The sequence below is a fragment of the Paralichthys olivaceus genome, chromosome 18 (genome assembly GCF_024713975.1).
Source record: "Paralichthys olivaceus isolate ysfri-2021 chromosome 18, ASM2471397v2, whole genome shotgun sequence".
Classification (NCBI taxonomy): domain Eukaryota; kingdom Metazoa; phylum Chordata; class Actinopteri; order Pleuronectiformes; family Paralichthyidae; genus Paralichthys; species Paralichthys olivaceus.
In genome coordinates, this window is record NC_091110.1 from 2,571,552 (window position 1) to 2,592,540 (window position 20,989).

At 40.5% G+C, this 20,989-nt stretch overlaps 1 protein-coding gene across 4 annotated transcripts in view; it reads left to right on the forward strand.

The window, feature by feature from the left end:
• Nucleotides 1-20,989, forward strand: part of LOC109626482 (unconventional myosin-XVIIIb) — a 45,000-nt gene that overhangs the window by 17,205 nt on the left and 6,806 nt on the right. For all 4 annotated transcript variants that reach the window (XM_069513258.1, XM_069513255.1, XM_069513256.1 and 1 more), the window contains exons 16-39: nucleotides 1,187-1,267; nucleotides 2,106-2,226; nucleotides 2,319-2,466; nucleotides 3,257-3,440; nucleotides 3,530-3,665; nucleotides 5,677-5,786; nucleotides 5,886-5,951; nucleotides 6,030-6,158; nucleotides 7,624-7,767; nucleotides 7,996-8,085; nucleotides 8,168-8,287; nucleotides 8,443-8,548; nucleotides 9,584-9,708; nucleotides 9,820-9,974; nucleotides 11,371-11,494; nucleotides 13,620-13,820; nucleotides 13,900-14,010; nucleotides 15,376-15,480; nucleotides 15,956-16,117; nucleotides 16,202-16,315; nucleotides 16,942-17,058; nucleotides 17,598-17,681; nucleotides 17,924-18,061; nucleotides 18,152-18,337. In XM_069513258.1, coding sequence (XP_069369359.1) covers nucleotides 1,187-1,267; nucleotides 2,106-2,226; nucleotides 2,319-2,466; nucleotides 3,257-3,440; nucleotides 3,530-3,665; nucleotides 5,677-5,786; nucleotides 5,886-5,951; nucleotides 6,030-6,158; nucleotides 7,624-7,767; nucleotides 7,996-8,085; nucleotides 8,168-8,287; nucleotides 8,443-8,548; nucleotides 9,584-9,708; nucleotides 9,820-9,974; nucleotides 11,371-11,494; nucleotides 13,620-13,820; nucleotides 13,900-14,010; nucleotides 15,376-15,480; nucleotides 15,956-16,117; nucleotides 16,202-16,315; nucleotides 16,942-17,058; nucleotides 17,598-17,681; nucleotides 17,924-18,061; nucleotides 18,152-18,337 — 3,057 coding nt within the window. The remainder of the gene's footprint in view (nucleotides 1-1,186; nucleotides 1,268-2,105; nucleotides 2,227-2,318; nucleotides 2,467-3,256; nucleotides 3,441-3,529; nucleotides 3,666-5,676; nucleotides 5,787-5,885; nucleotides 5,952-6,029; nucleotides 6,159-7,623; nucleotides 7,768-7,995; nucleotides 8,086-8,167; nucleotides 8,288-8,442; nucleotides 8,549-9,583; nucleotides 9,709-9,819; nucleotides 9,975-11,370; nucleotides 11,495-13,619; nucleotides 13,821-13,899; nucleotides 14,011-15,375; nucleotides 15,481-15,955; nucleotides 16,118-16,201; nucleotides 16,316-16,941; nucleotides 17,059-17,597; nucleotides 17,682-17,923; nucleotides 18,062-18,151; nucleotides 18,338-20,989) is intronic.

A 20,989-nucleotide genomic window follows, 5' to 3' on the forward strand; every position in this document is an offset into this window, starting at 1 on the left:
TCAGGTATAATTTTGCGTGTATACGTGTTTTCATATCACACACATAAAAAGCAAAGGAATACAACATAATACTGTTGAGATATTACTGTCTTTACACTTTCATATATATATATTAATTGGATAACAGCACTTCAAAGTTGCCGTTGGTCGAGGTTGGATTTATAATTGCCACCTTACATTTTATTGAGTAGTTTACTCTATAAGAATAATATATAAAATAAACAAAAATCCTTCATATTTCATTTCTTGATCAAATATTTTGTCTGTAAAATCTGAATCCTCAATGAAGTAAATAGCAATTACAGTTCGCAAATGTAGTGTAATATGTAAAAAGTAAAATATGTAGTTGAGGGAAGTTGAATTATCAGAATCCTAAAGAAATGCAGTAAGAGTAAAGAACTACTTCAGAATGTTACTAATTGTTTCAATATGTTCAGTTACCTTGCAACTTCATTGAATATTTGAAACCAGTTCAAGAAATGATTGGTACAGGAAAACAATAACAGAAACGGACTTGAAATACATTTGATTTGAAGATTTAAAAAACAAAATGTTTGCATGTTTTTGGGTTATATACAAAGTAAGAAATTGTTCCCATCAGGGTTATTATAGTTAACGAAAACTAAGACTAAAACTAAAACTAGCAATGAAAAAATAATTTTGTTAACCGAAATAAAAACGACAATTTCAAAACAAACGAAAACTAAATGAAAACTACAATGAACAATGCAAAACTAACTCAAACTAAACAGAATTGCAGATAAATCCAGCTTCGTTTCCTCCCTCGATTACTGCCTGTCCTGCAGGTGATGAACTAAACTATATTTGGTGTCACACATTGTTTCATCCTTTTTCAGCTTCTACAAGTCAAGGCTTTCTCTTAATACCTGGAAAAACTAAAACTAAGACTAAAACTAAATAAAAACTAAACTGAAATTAGTCGATTCCTCAAAATAAAAACTAAACTAAAACTACAAAATCACATGTTGAACCAACTAAAACTAAACTGAAATAAAAAAGCAAACTGAAAAACTAAATAAAAACTACAGAAAATTTCAAAACTATAATAACCTTGGTTCCCATATCTTTTGTAATCTAGTTACAGATGAAAAAAGTCCTTGATTTATTTAGTCTCAGTATAAAATAACCTTCTTTTGACAGCTCCACACATTGTTGTCTGTTCCAGGAGAGGATACCAGTGGAGTTTGAGTGTCCAGAGAGCAGCCCCGCTGAGGTGGTGTGTGCCATCGACCAGGCGCCTCCACAGGTACACAGCTAACACTGTTCACACATAAACATGGCAATGAGAGTTACGGACAAAACTGGGCTGAGATAACACAAATGATATGGTAGGTGAATCAGGATTCTGTGGTTTCCAACTTTTATCTACATGCGTTTTATATTTAGTTTCCAATCCGTCTAAAATATGTTGGCGTTGTCTCTGTTGCATCTATCTGTCAGTCATGGGAAAACAATTCTCGGACATTTAATTGCTCCTTATCCAAATTAAAAGTCTTTGTTTAGAATGGGATTTCTGATGTACTGCACAGATTATAAAGCACCTTCAGGTGTAAAACTGGGCCGAGATAACAAATGATATGGTGGGTGAAGGTCTGTATGCTCGGTTGTGCGATGTTTTTGTGAAGACTGATGAAATAACCATGATTTTTTTTACCCATTTTTCAACAGTGATCCTGTTTTAAGGATGTTTGTCAAGTTTGTGGAGCTGGAAAGATAAAGATTTTTTTTTCTGAGCAGGGAGAAACCGATGAAAGCTTCTTTTGCATTTTCTCTCGGCTGCATTTTCCAAGTGTCTGATTCTAATAGTCTCCTTTATCAGTTTCCTCTTACTGCCCAGTCACCAACAACCAGATAAGAGCGGAGTGTTGATGTTGGGATTTTAAGCTCAGACTCAGAAAAGCACTTCCACTTTCTCTAAACGTTCATACATTTTTATTTTATTTGCAGCTTCTTTTCTCCCCAAAAGACTGCAGACCTCAATCAAATATAAAACAGTATTTATCTCATTCTAAGGTGGACATATTTATTTCTCATTTGAAATCTAAATCTGTGTGTCTCTGTGTGTGTGCCTGTGTGTGCTTAAGGTCCGGGCGGCAGATGGAGACCCCAGAGGTCTGTTATGGGTTCTGGATGAGGAGATGGTGACACCAGCCCCCAGTGAGAACAGTGCCTTGGAGAGAGTCTGCCAGTATTACAGCAACACTGGTAAAAAGAAAATCTAGAAACACAGCACAAACACGGTCTCTCCCAGTGTGTTAATTCAGCGTTGGATATTGAGAATATGTATGCCCCTGCAGTGCGTCAGTGTGAGCAGCCGCTGCAGTGTGAGGTGAACCACCTGATGGGCTGTGACCCGGTCCGCTACGACCTGACTGGCTGGTTTGGTCTGATCCAGAACAACCCATCTGCTCTCAACGCCATCTGTCTGCTCCAAAACTCCACCATGTGAGTGTGTTTGAAGGCCCAGGATGCAGAGCGCTGAAACGCGGTCGTGTCACGTCTAAGTGAACGTCTCATAGTGGACTCCTGCAGTCGGAAAGTTTTGCATTTCACCCAGAAGGCTGGGGTCACCGTCACACAGTATGTGTAAGAAAGGCCCAGAACGGCCAAAAGTATCTGGACAAGCCTGTCTATGTATGTACTATTAGGTACTTGTTCTGGAAATCTTACTGCTAGAGTTCCCATAATGCTTTAGGGGATGTGAAGTATATGTTGCTATGGATTCAGGGTGGCAACATATTACCAGATAAGCTATGTTAGCACTGTTACCACAGATGTACAGCAACTATCACTGGATATGCTGCGTTCACACCAAACATGAAGCAAATTATTCACGATGCAAAATGGATTTTAATAGATGCAATGTCACCCGGGGCAAGTGGCTTGAATGGTGCGAATGATGTGTATGAACATTTTACACATTAGCACATCTCAGCACACGTTCACTGTGTTCTGTCCTTGCAATTGTAAATACACGCTTGTAGATTCAGCTTGTGATCCAGTTTTAAAACTCTCCACACACATTTAACAATTAACAATGCTGCTGCTGCAAAAAACAGAAGTGATGATTAATTTAAAATAAATGAATAGGCATCAGTTGGCAGGATCAGTTATAGACAGCACTGAACACTTACAATAATGTGTGCAGTAACTAATCTGATTACTGCATCTGTTGACTGTAAAACATGTTTTTCGGTCAAATGTGACAACCAACCCCTCTCTCTGTTTTCTGCAGAGGGGTGGTGAAGGCCATGTTTACCCCCAGGATCTCTCTTCCCCCTCTGTGTCGAGGTCTTGGGGGATTGGAGGGCGGCAGCCAGCGCTCTCTGCAGAGGAACGGCACCATTAGGAAGACGTTCAGCGGGGGGATGGCAGCCATACGAAGGCACTCCCAGTGTATCGCAGTGAAACTTCAGGCAGTAAGTGCACCACTGCAGGCATTTCCCCTTCAGAACATTTCCAAAGTTTCTGTGGATTCAGTCTGTCTGTCACTGGCCCCTACCGACAGGATGCTCTGGTGAACCTGATTCGTCGAGCCAGGCCGGTGTTCCTGCAGTGTGTGAGTGCAAAGACCGACATCCCCGCGCTGAGAGTCCAGCTGCACTCCACACAGATCCTGCAGGCCCTGCAGCTCTACCGCACAGGTCAGCACAGTCACACTGGGGATGCTTGTTTAGCAGATCTAAGCAGCATACAGAGAATCAATAAGTGTTCAAAGCACACTACGATGTGCAGAATCCCAGAGGTGTCAGAGAAAAATGTTTGTGCGTGATTTAATAAGTCATGCTCTAGGATTAATGCTTCATGCTGTACATTTAGGGTAAGTTATCACCTTAATGTCATTACTTGAATTTCCTTCGGGATTAATAAAGTATCTGTCTATCTATCTATATCTTTAGTCTGTTGTGTAGCCTTCACACTCACTATGGAGTTCTTCAATGTAATACATTGCACTGGGATATATTGATTCACTTTTGGTTTTGGCTGCCAAACACAATGTTGTGTTATTTTTCAAATCCCCTGTAAGAGCATCTCTGTCTTGTCACGGGAAGGAGACAAATGATATTACATGATATTCAGTCGAGAGGATGAATGACTGAATTATGTACAATTATTCTTCCAGGCTTTCATAATGCTGTTGTAAGCATATTCTATTCTACTGTTCATTAATGCATTAGTCAGTAACATTAGTCAATAACTTCTTATATAATATCTGTGACTCTGTAGAAACATTTAATGATTCATTAAGACAGTACAACTCAACTTTTACATTATATTTAATACAACTTAATACAATCAAACACTGAATATGATAAATAAAGAAACATAAAGGTTATATGATTGGTGTAGGTGTTAACAAATGCACTGAGAAACTGTTCAAATGCCTTAATAGACAATGGCAGCACATTACAGTAAGTATGTTGGGTTGAAATAAGTTTACCAGACACAGACTCATGCACAAACCTTTGTCCTTGAAATACAAACCTGTTCAAAAGAATATTCCCAAGATGTTTGAATGTAAATGTGAAAATGAAACTCGGTCTGACTTACCCAACAAGCCGAGGCAGCCAACTCTCTACTTCTGGGTGAGATTGTCTTCCCACTGAGCACATTAAGCCATTTAGGTCCATGCTCCACTTTTCCCCATGAACTCTTTTTTTATCTGGACTGGCACAGTGCAGCTGAGGAAACAGAAGCCAATGAATATATATATATATGTATTTTATCTATCTATTTTGTGCAGGTGCTAATTTATGAAATGATCCGTGTTTTATCTCAGGTTGTGTTTAGGCTGACATTCGGTCTGTTGATTCACAGTCAAACATAATCCAGATATGTAATAGTCTGGAGTCATACACTATTCATTTGACCTGTATTATTATCTGCAGGTCAAAGTATTTCTTCTTTTATATGCAGTGAAAAGGATTCAGCTCGCTGCCCCTCCAACCAAACAGACTGCAGCGAAGACAATAAGAAAATAATAACTGGACTATTTATACAGCTTTTTGTAAATCACTCAAAGCGCTTTACAGTTCAAGCCACATTAATCCATTCACACTGACCCTGCCGAGGACGTATGCAGACCGGAGGAAGCTGGGATCAAACTACCAACCTTAGAAGATGACCCACTCTTCTCCCTGACCTATACCACCAAACTGCCTTTTCTTATTGTTTGTCCACTTAAACCACTATAATCTACTGGTCGTACCACAACAAGTAGCTGGCAGTAACAGCAAAGTTCAGTGTGTTAAATGTCTTCTTTTATTGGTCATGAATTCATTTTCAAGATTCAGTTTTTTTCTTCTCTCCAAACCCGTAGCGTGAACTGGATCACAGCAACCTGCACAGTTTGAGTTGAGCAAACAGAAGAGGTTGTGTTTGTGATTTACAATGATATGTTGTATCCCCTGTGGTTTTTCTTTATTACCTACTGTCTCCTTATTGCTGTGTTCATGTTCAGTAAATCTTCCCTTAATTAGTTTTCCGTGCTGCTACTGATTCTGCAGGGATCAAAGATTCATTTCACAGAGCAGCTGGTTTTATCATCCACACATTTTTCTACCTTTAATGTTTGAGCAACTTCTCTGAGATCTATAGGCTCACATTTAGTAAATCACTTTTGGATTTCATGCTCTGTCTGCCTCTCTGTCCCAGGTTATCCAGACCACATGACCCTGAGTGACTTCAGGTGCCATTTCCAGGCGCTGTCTCCTCCAATTATGAAACGTTATGCTTCAATGTTTGTCAGCCATGACGAGAGAAAGGTGAGATGGCACATCACGGCACCTCGCACTCTCACACAAAAACCATGTTGGCTATCTTCACCAGAAATAAATAAGCTGTTCTTCTCCTCCGCATCTCAGGCAGTGGAGGAGTTGCTGGTGGAGTTGGATCTAGAAAAAAAGAGCACTGTCGTGGGAGCTAGTAGGGTGAGAGCATGTTTTAATCAAGACAGCGGAACATGAGTGCAGCTGATATGACTCATGGATCTTCCTCCTGCTCCTCAGGTGTTCATGAAGCGAGGTGTGCTGCGCTACCTGGAGCAGCAGAGGGACCAGCAGGTCACCGGCTGGTTGGTGTATCTACAGGCCTCCTGTTCGGGACACCTGGCCCGTCAAAAGTACCGCAAACTCAAGGTTAGTGTGGCTCTGTACGCAGGGGCGGATTTCAGGGGTGGGGGTGGGCGACCCCCCCTTCGCTCCAGTGCTTCCTCATTATCATTGCAAAGACAGCTATATAATTCTCTCTTACACGCACACACAAACACGCTCCCTCTCTCTCGGAGTTGTACGATCTCTGTGGTTACTGGCCTCCAGTAAGTTGCAACCCTGCAACGGTTAACTAAAAACAAAAGATGTGACATGTTGCTTTAATTCTAAAACTCAAGAGAAGAAAACACAATTCAATTTAACCGGACTGAATCTTGTTGCTGTTCAAGGTTGAATCTTGAATGTAACCTGGGCTGACTCGGGCTGTAGTTGCATCTTGTCAATGCACGCGTCAGTATGTCTATGCACAATTAATAGTTTGAGAACTCTGTGAAGTTTCAACCAATTTCAAGCTGTTTAGTTTGTTACATTACATCACATTTTATTTAGCTAGTTAAAACTAGCTAATACGCTTTGTTCAAAGTGACTTACACTGAGTGCATTCAACCATGAGAACCCAGAACAGCAAGAATCAAGATAGTACAATTTGCTTCAAAAAAGTCAAGTGCCATATACAACTGCAACTAAACTTAATACATTTTTTGACGATTAGTTGATAATGGTTATTTGACATCTTCTTCTCCACCAAGGTGTAGTCAGAAGAGATGTGTCTTTAGTCTGCGGATGTGAATGGGAAGCTTGTTCCACCATTTAGGAGCCAGGACAGCAAACAGTGATATTGTTGAGTGGCTGGGTGTCCCTCACAGTGAAGGAGCACTGTGCCAATTGGCAGAGCGGAGAGGACGGGCTGGGGTGTAAGGTTTGACCATGTCCTGGATGTAGACCGGGCCGATCTGTTCACAGCACTGTACAAATGTCAGATGTGTATTTATGACACAGAATGCACATTACAAAAGCAGCTTTTCACACCACAATGCTTTTGTAGATGATAATGCAGCATCTTATTAATAAATAAAGGTGTTTAGATTGTCCAGTTTGGGCTACTGTAAAAAAAACATGGAAGCCTCCATAGAAATTAACCACTCCAGATGTAAATATAAAGTATTTAAATATAAACAGCACAATTTGTACAATTTAGATGAAACACACTGGTAAAAACATCACTAGGATTGTTTTATATTCAATTTCTGCCAATAGATCCCTTTCACCTAAATCTTACACTCTGGACCTTTATTTAATAAAAAAGACAGTATTATAACAAAAGCAGTATAAATATATGTTCAGTGTCTGGTAGGCATCATAATGTTTCGAACTTTAACACACTGTCAGCAGAATATTAGAGATCTGCTTCTTCGATAAAACTAAATCTTTTTTAATAATTAGTGATATTGACTCTAGTTTGGTTAATTGTTGTTGCTTGTTGTGTATAAATTAGATTTTTTTTTAGCAGCTCACTGTGTGTGTGTGTGTGCACGTGTGTGTGTGTCTCCAGGTGCACCAGATGGCGGTCAGCTGTCTGCAGAGGAACCTGCGTACTCTGAGGGTCGTGGCCAAGTGGAGCTGGTGGAAACTTTTCTGTCGAGTTCGTCCTCTGCTCGATGTCAACATGGACAATGAGAGGCTCAGGGCCAAAGAGGTACAACCACACACACACACACACACACACACACACACACACAAGCTCATCATCATCATGCATTGTGCGTAAACACTGTCTGATATTGCACACTGCCAGGTACGATCTATGTGAGCAACAGGTGGACTGCAGTCACAGAAAATGATTAGATGTGAATATGGGTAGCAAACAATGTGATTTAAGGATGTGTCGTCAGCTGCTGTGAGATGCTCTTCTGCTTTTTGTCAGGATGAGGTATCAAATCTGAGACGCCGTCTGGAGAAATCAGAGAAGGAGAGGAACGAGCTGAGGCAGACTGCAGACAGCCTGGAGACCAAGGTTTATGCTGCAGCAAACACCCACCCACACACACACACACACACACACACACACACTCATGCTGTGTGATCCATGTGTGCAGATTACAGCTGTGACGTCTGAGTTAAGTGACGAGCGTTTCCGTGGCGATGCGGTGGGACAGGCTCTGGATGTTGAGAGGGCAGAGAGACTTCGTCTCAGCCGAGAGAACAAAGAGCTGCAGGTAGACAGGCAGAACAAGTAATCTATTACTCATAAAGTACTCTTTATGTCCTCCCTTTCAACCTCCTGCTGTGACTTGCAGCACTGCTGGTGTAAAACACCTGGAAGTATTGCATCCTCTTCACTGTCAAACATGTCTTTCTCTTCAAACATCAGGCTCGTGTAGACCAATGTAAAGTCACCATGGAAACACTGGAGAAGCAGCTGGAGGAGGAGAAACAGAAAGTTCAGATCGCTGAGAGTCACAGAGGAGCAAGGACAGGTAAAGGACAATGCTCACTCGTGCTTTACAAGAAGGATGTCGCATATTTAGTGCAGAGAACAGAGAAGACCAAACCTGTTACCAGGGTTAACGTGGAAGGATTGTGGAGAGGGTCAGATAAATAAAAATAAAAATGTCTTCTCAATTTCATGCATGGACATTGTTTTGTGTTAACCTAAAAAACTCTTTGTTGAGGTTTGCTAGCATAACTGCACAAACCTGTGTATTACTGGTTGTGGAGCTCTGTGTTCGTGTAATATCAAAGCTTGTGCACTGATAATAGAACAGAGATCAACCTTTCAGCAGCAATAAGGGTGTTTTGAATGGCTATACATTTGCTGATATATTGATCATTGATAAATACATTTTTTAAGTTGAAACCTTGAACTTAAACTTAAATATGTGTTTGGATTTGTTGTTGTCCCTTGTAGTTACTATGAAGTTCTTTCTGAACTTTATTCAAACTGGTGCTTATAATTTCCTAATGGTCTGTGTTTATATAGAGCTGTTCTAGTCTTAATGATCATTCAAAGATCTTACAGTACAGTTTTACCATCCACCCGTTTACACAATGCATCTATGTGCAGCACTTTCTCTATCAAACATCAATCACAATTTGGGATTCAGTATCTTGCCCAAGGACACTTTGGCACGAGGAGTGGGGGGAACCAGGAATTGAACTGCCAGCCTTGTGTTGAGTGGACGACCCACTCCTGAGCCACAGCTGTCCTGTCCACCAAAGGGAGGGATTGAAAGGGGCCAAGAAAAGTGCCCAAACATTTGACAAGGAAAAGGTGTGGTCATTGACCTGATCTTTACAAACTACCTGAGTAAATGGCTTTGTTGCAGTTTCTGGAATTTCTCTGTTTCATAAAAGGTTACAAAGACAAACCAAAATAAGACGCTGCCTCACCAAGAGTCATAGAGAAACATACACACAGCCTAGTTGCAAGAAAAACAAAAAGAAATGTCACCTGAGTGAATGTGACCTTCACCATCACCTCTGACAAAGTCCCATCCTTCACCCCCCCACAGACAGTGAGCTGGCCATGCAGCTGGAGTGCTGCCAGACTGAGGTTGAGTTTGTCCGCAGACGACTGAAGCAGACGGAGGAAAAACTGGAGACTGAGAGACAGACGCGACAGCAGCTCGATTCCAAGGTGAGGCAGCACGCTCTGACGTCCACGGCGACGTGGATGGGAGATTAAATATCTGAAGAGAATGACCCTGTGTATCTACGTGTGTGTGTGTGTGTGTGTGTGTGTGTGTAGGTGGCGACACTGCAGGCCCAGCTGGAACAGTCCAGGAGGAGTGTGACTGAATTGAAACGTCACTGTCGCCGCGTGACCTCTGACCTTCAGGATGCCCGAGTCCTCACTGACAGCTTGCAGAGTCGCATGCATGAGCTGGACCGCAAACAGAGAAGGTGTGTGTCCACCTGTTCCTCTTCAAGTGTCACGTCATTTTATTGCTAAATCATCTCATCCTGCCTCGCACGCACTTAGGACATAAGGCGTTGTTTGATTGTTTGATGATGTATATATATATTAAATCTACTGAAAGTTAAAATTTCTCACAAATATCTACACGCTGAGATGAAATTAAACTGGCTGGAAAATGTCAGTGTACATATGTATTCTCAATATTTTTACGATGTATTAAATTTCAAAATCTCAGCTTCACAGAACGTGATAGTGAGTTTCAGCTCGTTGTTTTTCTGTTTACTGCTCCGTCAACCACTCAGATTTAGCAGGGAGGGAGTTTTTCCTCTCCACAATCTCCTAAGTGCTTGCTCATTGTGGGAAGTGGTGGGTTTCTCTATATTCATAAGATTTTAAGGTCTTGACCTTCTATGTAAAGTGCCTTGAGATAATGTATATTATGATTTGGCGCTATGCAAATAAAATTGAATTGAATTGAAGCAACTGTAAGACGCCTCCGTCCACTACCTGCTCAGCAGCAAACAGCAGATACACACCGCCAGGGAGCAGCTGGTGAACATAGTGGAGCTTTTAGCAGCTAAAGAGACAGATATTTCCCTCAGGAGGTGGTGGAGACCAAAAACAGAGATAACAGAACAGTAGGACTACTGAAATTACCTTCATTTACCAGTGTTTCTGTAATTACTTGATACATTTATTACAGGTTTAAAGAGACCGTTCTGGTTGTTATCCTATGCACAGGCATAACCATGCTACAGGGTATTATTTTCAATAACGCATGGAGTGATTCTCACCAAACTTAGGGTATCTCCAGATGATTAACTTTGAGCTTTGATTGATCAAATGTCAAGGTCAACAAAAATGTGAAATGAAAAAGAAAAATGTCTCTGCAAATTAGACAAAACTTAAAGTTACGTTGATCATAAATTATTCCCCATCACTACGATGTCAGAAAATTAGCTCATGCTTAGTTAAAAACCTAAAGCCAAAATCAATTGGCCTCATATGGTTGAAATTATGTGATTATTAAATGGAATTAATTAATACAATACAATACTGAAAAAGTTAGCAGTAAGTGATTGGGGTAAACAGCATACACAAGGTATGCAATGCCCCTCCAATGCTTTTACATTATACACACAACTTCACTGCTAATGACCAGGACAGGACGAAGGAGCTTATTAAAAACCTGAATGTGACATGAGGGAAATTTTATTCCTAGGGATTCAAAATAATCTAATGTATCAAATCTAAGAGGGTCCATGTTAACTTTCGGCTTGTTTTTACTTTCTGGAGTATTTTTCCTATTTCATACACATCATTTTATTTAAAGCATCTGTCTGCTTCTGCTGTCTCTTTGTATTTTTTGTCTTTATTCAGGTTTGACAATGAGTTGACTCAGGCTCTGAAGGAAACTGACAACGAGAGAGAGCAAAAGGACAAAGCCTTTCAGGAAAACACCGCTCTGGGCACTGAAATATACACTCTGCGCCGCAACTTGCAGGTGTGTTTGCATTTACCTGTTATTTCTACATGTACGTTTCTGCTAACTCATGCAGGTAATGTTACTTGGAAGCAGCATGGACTATGTATGGACTCATTTTGCATTGTCACAAACTGTAGGTTTGGTTGATGAATAACAAGTTCAGAATGACAAGTACTTCACACTATTCACTGCTGTAGTGGACTAGTGTTAATAGCATATTGACACAATGAGCTATTAGTGTGTTAGAATGTGATCCTGCTGTTGGAGCAAACAGCTGACATTGACAAACAAAAGCACTGATGATACAATAGTGTGCTTTAAGGTCACAAGTCAATGGCCATCATTCATCAAGTCAACATGGAAAAGAGCACATAATCTATTGTGGAAATGATGGTTGTCACAGGTGATTCATGACACACTGTCACTGCAGTTAAATGATGCAGATTTCACTGTAGATCGCTGAGATGAGACGGGACATTCATGTTAGGGGATCTGTGTGCAGTCAACACTTCATTTAACACATGGCTCACCCAAACTGAAGGTCAATGGGATATTCTACAGGCAATCCAGAACAAAAGCAGTAAATGTTGCTGTATTTTTTAAAGGTTCAGTGTGTAGAATTAAGAGACATCTAGTGGTGAAGTTGCATGTTGCAGCTGAATACCCCTCACCTCACCCTCTCCTTCCAAACATGAAAGAGAACCTGTGGTAGCTTCAGTTGTTATAAAAACTCAAAAGCCTTTAGTTTGTCCAGGTCTGGACTAATGTAAAAACATGGTGGCCTCCGTAGAGAGGATCCAGTCCTGATGTAAATATAAAGTATTTAAATATAAAGTGTTCATTCTAGGGTGAAGAAAATCGATTTAGATGATACACACATGTGAAAACATCACTAGGATTATTTTATATAGAATTTCTGATTTTCCAAACATTGGCAAAAGGAAAATGTGAATTTGGGTGAATTTCCAATCCACTTATCATTGAGACAAGAAGTAGGTGTTTGTGTCTCCTGGTGCCATCGTGCCACTGCAGAAGTAGGTGGTGCAAAAAGAAGATATTTGTTAAAGAAGCGTCAATCAAAGGTCAAAGGAGGGAACACACGACTGTATTAAAGTGATGGAAACTCAGAGACGGAGATCACACTTTGTTTCTTACTTGTATTACTTCAAGGAATGTTTCAGTCTCCTCAGTGGTCCAAATATGATGTTTTCATCTGATGCCATTCTGAGTGACTCCAAAGTCATGTGCATTCTGCACATCATCTTTCATTCCCTGAATCTGTTTCCACTGCACGTTTTATCCAAACACCAACTCACAAGATGTTGTGAACATTCCCATTTAAGACTTTGTGTGCAAGTTGAAAATGAAAATAAAAACATGTGTATGAAAACACACATAATGACACACACTGTGGCTGTGTGAGGAATGAAGCAAGCCACAGGGACTTATGCAAACAATAAGAATGTAATGAAACATCAAGCAAGTTAGATTAAACAAATATGAACAAGTGGAAACAACAGTTGGTAAAAGAGACAGAAAAGGAATAAGCAGTCAGACAAGAAAGGTAGATAAAGAAAATAAAAGGTGAAAATATCTGTGTTTTATCATTGAATGTATGTCATTAAATTCCAAGCTGTTCCAGATAAACCCATATGTATATTTGAAAGTAAGACCATGTAACTTTTAAAAGAGAAAAATAACAGATTTGTCCTTGTACTCAGCTGAGGTCACTATATTTCATAAAGATGCTTCAAACATTTTTTTTTTAATACAAACAATACTCCTGAATTACGCTCCAATGAATGCTACACTGAACGAGTGTTAAACAATCTTTTGTTAAATAATGGCAGTATTTTTTATCCAGTTAAGAGTCAGATTATTTCCACAGGAATCTGTGCTGTATCTTTTTTAGGCTTGTTTTTGTGTCTGTGTTGAAGAGAGCTTCAGTTTCATCTCCCATGTGGCCAAAACCTGCCAAAGCAATCTTAACCAAGCTCAGGCCATTTAACCTTCACAGGCTCTGGAGACGCTGATGTAACCACCAGACAAAAAGAGAATTTCTTTTCAGTTGGAGTTTGACCAAAATGTTTAGACGCCACTAACACACTGCTCTGCGTGCGTGTGTGTGTGGGTGTGTGTGCAGGAGAGCCAGTCAGAGGTGGGTCGTCTGCAGAAGCAGAAGGAGGAGCTGTGCGCACAGATCCGTGACCTCAGCCTGCCCGTGGACCTGGCCTCAGATTCACTGCCTGACCTCAAGAAACAGCTCAGACTCCTGGAGAGCCAGGCCAGCGAGAGGACGGAGGAAGTCACCAAGCTCTCTGCCAACATACAGCAGCAGCAGCAGGTGCCCTGCACCGCACAGAGACACACTCAGATACCTTCACCGAGCGCTGCCATTCTCACCTCATCTCCCCTCTCTGCAGATCCACCTGAGGTTCGAGATGGAGATGGAGAGGATGAAGCTGATGCATCAGAAAGAGCTGGAAGATAAAGAGGAGGAGCTAGAGGATGTGCACAAGTCCTCTCAGAGACGGGTGGGCGTAGCACAATCCATTCATTGCATGACATCCCAGCACCGTTCATAACCCTCTCAGTGGATAAAGTCTGCACTTCAAATGTCTGCATGTGTTCTTGCCTTGTTTGTTTTATGAAGCTTTTTATCTGACCTGCTTTTGTCAGTTTGGGATGGACTCTGTATTCCAGTATGCATTTTGCTTTAAACCAGTGCTTTGTAGTGGAAAAGTACATTTATACTGTAGAACATTTTTGAGGTAGAGGCCACTCGTAGTTCATCATCATGTAACATTTAAATATTCTATTCCACAATTCAGAGGGAAACATGCATTTGACTCCATCACAATTGTTTAACAGCTAAAATTATGAGATTTAAATCATGAAGCTCTACTGTGGATTAGAATGCCAGACATGCATCTTTTACTATTATGCTGCTTGTATTATAATCCATCAGTAGTAATAATTCCTACATCTGTAATAATAGAGTACCTGTCATTTTCAAGTTATTATTCCCTCCCCATATAAAGCAGGGAGTATGATCATTTAGTTTCCAAAGTAACAAATGCTAGTTCAAGTTAATCAAGCATAAAGTTAATGGCTTTTGATATTATTACTTTTTTTTCTGCATTTCCATGGCAACAAGTCTGAAAGTAGCTGAAAGTTATATTGAATTGAAAATAGCTTTAGCTCTCGGACTAAAACATTAAAATGGCTTCGGATTTTTTAAGAAACTTCACTGTGTATGTTTATCAGGTGGTGGAGTAGAAAAGCTACTTAATATAAAAAAAAACGTTGATTGTATTTGCATTAGCCTTAGTTTTTACATTGACTTGAACGATGGAACGTAACTATTTAACCCTCTATTTACACCCCACCCCACACATACTGTTGATTTTTTGACTTTGGTGAAAATGTTGGTTTAATTTAATTCAGTCCTGTCAATCAGCCTAATATGATAGTGAATGAACGATAAACAAATTGGCTGTGTAACTACTTGGTGCAAGATCCAAACTGTATCTAGAGCTCCTGTTGTGGCAAAGCACAGCATATGGATTTTGATATTAGATATGTGGAAAGTTAGTGGACACGGTATTTGACCTGCTGGTTGGAAGGAAAGTCACACTCAGTGGTGTCCTCCTCATGTCCTTGATGAAGAACTTCCCTCTGGCAGAAAGTTTAAAGCACCAAACTGGTTGAGTAGTTCAGCAGAATATGGTTCAATTGCCTCTGTTATTTTGTGCTGTTTATTTTTATACCCTTCCTCAGATGATGATGTTTTTATGCCTATCATTATGCATCCTGCTGCAGGGAACATTTTCTGTCGGGGACGATAAAAACTCATTCATTATGTTTTTTGTTGTTGTATGTGTATGTGGTGTGCGTAGCTGAGGCAGCTGGAGATGCAGTTAGAGCAGGAGTATGAGGAGAAACAGATGGTGATTCATGAGAAGCACGACTTGGAAGGACTCATTGCAACTCTGTGTGACCAGGTACACACACACACACACACACACACACACACACACACACACACACACACACACTGAGCTGCTCATATAACTCTAAATCTCTTATTGCAGAAATCTCTTTATGTTTTTTGGTTTTAGTGTGTATGAAGTTTATTCTGACAGATTGAGTGTCCAGACAGATTTGTCAAATCATGGATCATTAACATTGTGGGTTAACGTTCTCTAGCTGATGACTGTCACGTCTACATTACAGGCACCACAAAGCATTTGCAGCCAAGAGGCAGTTGTTAATTTAGCGTCCTCTTGCTCTCATTATGAGGATGTAATTGCACTGCTGATAAGTGATCTGTGCACGGGCTGTCAAGTGGATCAAATTGAAGTATTTTTAGGCATTTAGATTGAAGAGCGTGATTTAATTTATTTTCAGGTATGACTCTTAACTTTTTTAGGGTAATCTATTGTATGGAGGAATGATTCGAGCTCTCTCCCCCTGCAGGTGGGACACAGAGACTTTGATGTGGAGAAGAAGCTGAAGAGAGACCTGAAGAGGACTCACGCCCTGTTGGCTGACGCTCAGCTGCTTCTAGCCACCGTCGACAGCACCGGACACAACAACCCCAACGGCAGCAAAGAGCAGATAGAGCGCCTACACTGTCAGGTACACCCAACCGTGAAGAATTGTACATTCACCTGAGTGTGCAGCTTCACCCCCTACTCACTCCCTCTCTCTGTATCCAATTAGCTGGAGGAAAGTGAAGCGAGACGTCTCGAGGCCGAAAGCGTTCAGACGACTCTCTCCCAGGAGCTGGAGAACTCTCAGATTGAACTGGAAAATATCTGCAAACAGAAGAGCATGGTGAGTGTGGCTGTGACAATCATTTGATGTTTCCATTATTTTGTTTATCGAACATGGGATCTGCTAACATAGTGACTTATTTACCACAAAACAATATCTAATAATAATTATAAAACCTTTTTTAATAGCACCTTAAATAATAATTTACAAGTTACAAATGACGTGATATTTATATAATATTCTCATGTATTAATGAATTATTCATTATGGTTTCTATGGAGACTGACATATAAGATACAGGCCAAAGTTCTACCAATTCATGTTCACTAAATTCAACATCAGAATCAGAATCAGAATCAGAATCAGAATTCTTTTATTTGCCAGGTATGTTTGCACATACAGGAAATTGCCTTGGTGTAATTGGTGCACTGCTTATGTACATAAAACAACAATGTAGAAAAACAACAATATATAAGAAATTGAATAAAATAAAATAAAATAAAATACAATAAAATAAAGTAAAGTATATACATATATGCAGTAACAGAGTAGTAATAAATTATATTATGTGCAGGTGGTGGGGTGTGGTGGGGTAGAGTCAGTGCTGTGAGTATTACAACACATTTATTCCTGTGGGTTTAGTTTAAGGTATACTATATAACCCAGTCTCCGGTGTGTATGTCCAGGTGGACGAGCAGTTAGCCCTGCTGCAGCATGAGAAGGTGGACCTGCTGAAGAGGATTGAGGAGGACCAGGAAGACCTCAATGAACTCATGAAGAAGCACAAAGCACTCATTGCACAGGTACTGCTTTGAATCTGATTGTTTGAATGACATGGAATCTGATCGTTAAAATCAGATTTGGGCCATTTTCAAATGTGGTTCTAAATTTAGATACAGATCAGCTTCATGAAAGAAATACGACTTCAGTCTGATGGGACCTTTGTACAGAACTTTCAGCTCTTCCCTTGATTCTTCTACTCTCCATCTGCTTCCACATTTGCCTGCTCCCCTGCACAATAACTTGAAAATAAAACCGTAAACGCTCACATCTATGGCCTCCATGTTTATTACCGAAAATCTTCTCCTTGTTTACTTTACATAACAGCGTCTTGTTGTTCTTCTGAGCATGCGGGTCACATCAGGACCTTGACCATGGAATCTGATATTGGCCACATTTTAAAAGATAATGTGAAAAGCCACATAAAAAAATCAGATCTAGAAAACCATCTGAATTGAGTACTAATGCTTGCAGTGTGAACAAAGTCTTTGTGCACGGTTCACAGTTTGTCTGTCTACCTTTATTGATCACGGATCAATCTCTCTCACACTCTCTTGTTCAGTCCTCCAGTGACATCTCTCAGATCAGAGAGCTACAAGCTGAACTAGAGGAGGTGAAGAAACAGAGACACTCTCTCCAGGAAGAGGTTTGTTGGGCAATCAGAAAATGTAGGCAGCTCAAGAGGTTTGTGAATAAGATGTGCTATTGAAGCTGGATAATATTGGATGGCCTTGGATGTCTGGATCATTTAACTCATTGTTACAGATCTCAATAGAACTGCAAGCTTCAGATGGAGCACTGCCACACTCACTGATCTGTGGCTGCATAATTTACCCTTTCAAATGTTTTTGGCTCACTCCTCGTTCTCTCCACCTCCCTGTGATGCAGCTCCAGAAGTCAGTGTCGAGGGTGCAGTTCTTGGAGTCATCCACTGTGGGGCGTAGCATTGTCAGTAAACAGGAGGCGCGTGTATGTGACCTGGAGAATAAACTGGAGTTTCACAGAGGGCAGGTCAAGAGATTTGAGGTCAGACCAGATTTCTTTCCCATTTCAACCACATTCAATCGTTAACAATGTGTGTGATATTTAATTCTCTGGCTCAATTCTATGCTGCAGGTGCTGGTGTTGCGGTTGAGGGACAGTGTGGTGCGTCTGGGAGAGGAGCTGGAGCAAAGTGCTCAGGCTGAAGCTCGAGAGAGGGAGAACGCCCGGTACTACCAGCAGCGCCTGCAGGACATGAGGCTGGAGATGGAAGATTTGACCCAGAGGGAGGAGGACAGCAGCCGCAGACGCATGGAGCTGGTAACATGCTCAAACCACTGCTGCATTCAGTTTCACAACAGTCAAATCCATTGATGTATTCACTGGTGTCCAGTCCCACATACACATGTACACAAAGCATACATTTTTCATTAATAAACACAGCCTGATTTCAGATTTTAAATGGTTTGTTTAACTGAAGGAGGTAATTTTTCTCCACCCATGAAGAAACACATGGTAATAATAATAATCATAGTTGGTTTTATTTCTATTTTTCAGTTTTCTATATCTGTTGACAACAAAACAACAAATTTTATATGGTCTGCCACGAAACTTGATATATTCATGTTCCCCAGTGGATGAATCCTATTGACTTTGGTGGTACTGTGACTTTTCCTGTGGCTCCATCCTGACATTGACAGTTGAGGTTGAGTGAAGTATTGAATTTGCCACAGATATTCAAGGTCTGTTGAAGATGAATCCTAAAGAGATCATCTGTATTTTAATCTTATGCCATGAAGGGGTTCAAATATGTCAGTCATTGCATGGACAGCCGTGTTGTTCAAACATTCAGCGTCTGTGACCTAATAACCTCAAAAACTGTGGTGAAATATATACTTTTTCAGACCCAGGCACATTTATTTGGTACAAGCACTATTTCTTTCCATCAGGATGGGCAGCAATTATCTCGGACCCTAGTACATCTACGTAGGGCTCCATGGACGCATTGAAAGCCACATAGCGTGCTGACAGGTTCTATAAATAAAACCCTCCTGCATCATGGTTTCCTATGACTCAGGTTAGCAACAGTCTAGACAACCGTAAATTGATTAGCACACATACAGACCAACCAATATCGAATTCAGATGCACAGTGCCTTGTTTTATGTTTTTATTTTGGTTAGTTAGGTAACACTGAGTGGGACAGTACATGATAAAATCAACATAAGTGCTAAAAACAAATATGTGTGTGTGTGTGTGTGTGTGTGTGTGTGTGTGTATGTATAATGTTTAATTTATATATAGAATTATTATTTTTACTGTGGTGAATGTTGAAAACCTGGAGATCTTAGTGTTTTACAGATATTTGTGAGGACTCTGGACAGGCGGCTGTGAAATGAGTGACATTCCCATCAGCCCCAGCTGTACTTTGTGTTTAGCACTGAGCACAAAGATGTATGTGAATCCAGTAACACCTCAGTTCACTCCACTCTTCAACAGTTGTTTTCTTGTAATGTGTTCCGTGGTCGTTTCATCCTCAGGCCTTTTATCTTAAATGAATGGAAAAAGTAGATCATAAACATCAATAGTAGATGAAAAAAAAGGGCGTCATCGCACACACACAAACAGAGGCTCCTTGTCCAGGAATAGATATAAATTCAGGAACCAATATTTCCTCAGCACCCCACGTCTTTGGCGTTAACCTGCAGACAGATCACCCCCACACTACCTGGGCATCTCTGAGGCAGCTAAATATAATCCCCATCAGGCATTACTCATATGCAAGCTGTGAGACGATATTTTAGTGAGGCCGGCAAGAAAAAAACACCTCCTCCAGGCTATGACTGAAACTACAGCGCACTTCCAAAGCAGTCACATCTCTGCTGTTCTCATGAACAAAAACAACATCTGGTATACTATCTGGAAGATTAGAAATCATCGCTTTCGATACCGATCAAGCTAAGTTTGTTTATGGCAGCACGAACAGCAGGAGGAGGGAGGGTTTCAGATCATGAACGAGCAAACATACACACTCTGTAACTGTGTTATTTTTGAGACCAATAATCCTGCTTTATGAAATATGATTTCTTTCATGATCTGGTAATAAAACATGCTGGATAATCATGGAGACGCTCTCTCAGCAGCCTGAGAGCTGTGAGGGACATCATTCTCTTGTATTTACTCTGATGAGACAGAATCAGACTTTTTCAATGACACAAGTACTTAACATTACTTAATAAATACTTATATTCTGTACCATAACCTATCATCAATGAACGTTTAAGAGGCCATTAGTGTTGTGTACATCTGTAAAGCAATTCAATATTAATAATGCACTTCATTGTATGTAATTGTCTTAAATTAAATATTGACCCTGAACACACCTGGTATTAAAGGGATAGTTAAAAATGTAAATTCACTCATTATCTACTCAACACGAGTTTCAGGAGTAAACTGTGTTGCAGCCAAATCCAATCCAATTAAAGTGACTGGAACCTCTCTTAATAAAAGGACTTAATAAAACACCAGGGGAGCAGTGGTTGTGGTGGCGCTCCACGGTGAGAACATGTTGAGTCAACCTAATAAGTATTCAAATGATCACAATGTGATTGGTTATTCGCAAAGTAGATACAGGTTCAGTTTCCTCGGAAAATCGCAGGACAGATCACGTGGGCCTCTGCAACGTTACCAGCTAGCTTTGTTGCCTAAACCCAATCAAGTGAAAAAAAATTAGAAAGACGAATTTGAAAATAATAAGTTAACAAAGTCAAAAAGGAGAATTCAAACCCCAGTCCCGTTAATGGAAGTCTTGTGTTCAACCCAGTCATCCACCACAATGTCCTCTGCTAATGTAATGTGTCGCTCTTTATACAACCTCATCTGACCACTTAAGGCCTAAGAAGAGCACCAATGAACAGTCTCCATTTGTACTGCATGAGCTCCATTCTGTTGGCAGCAGACACATAGAAGCTCC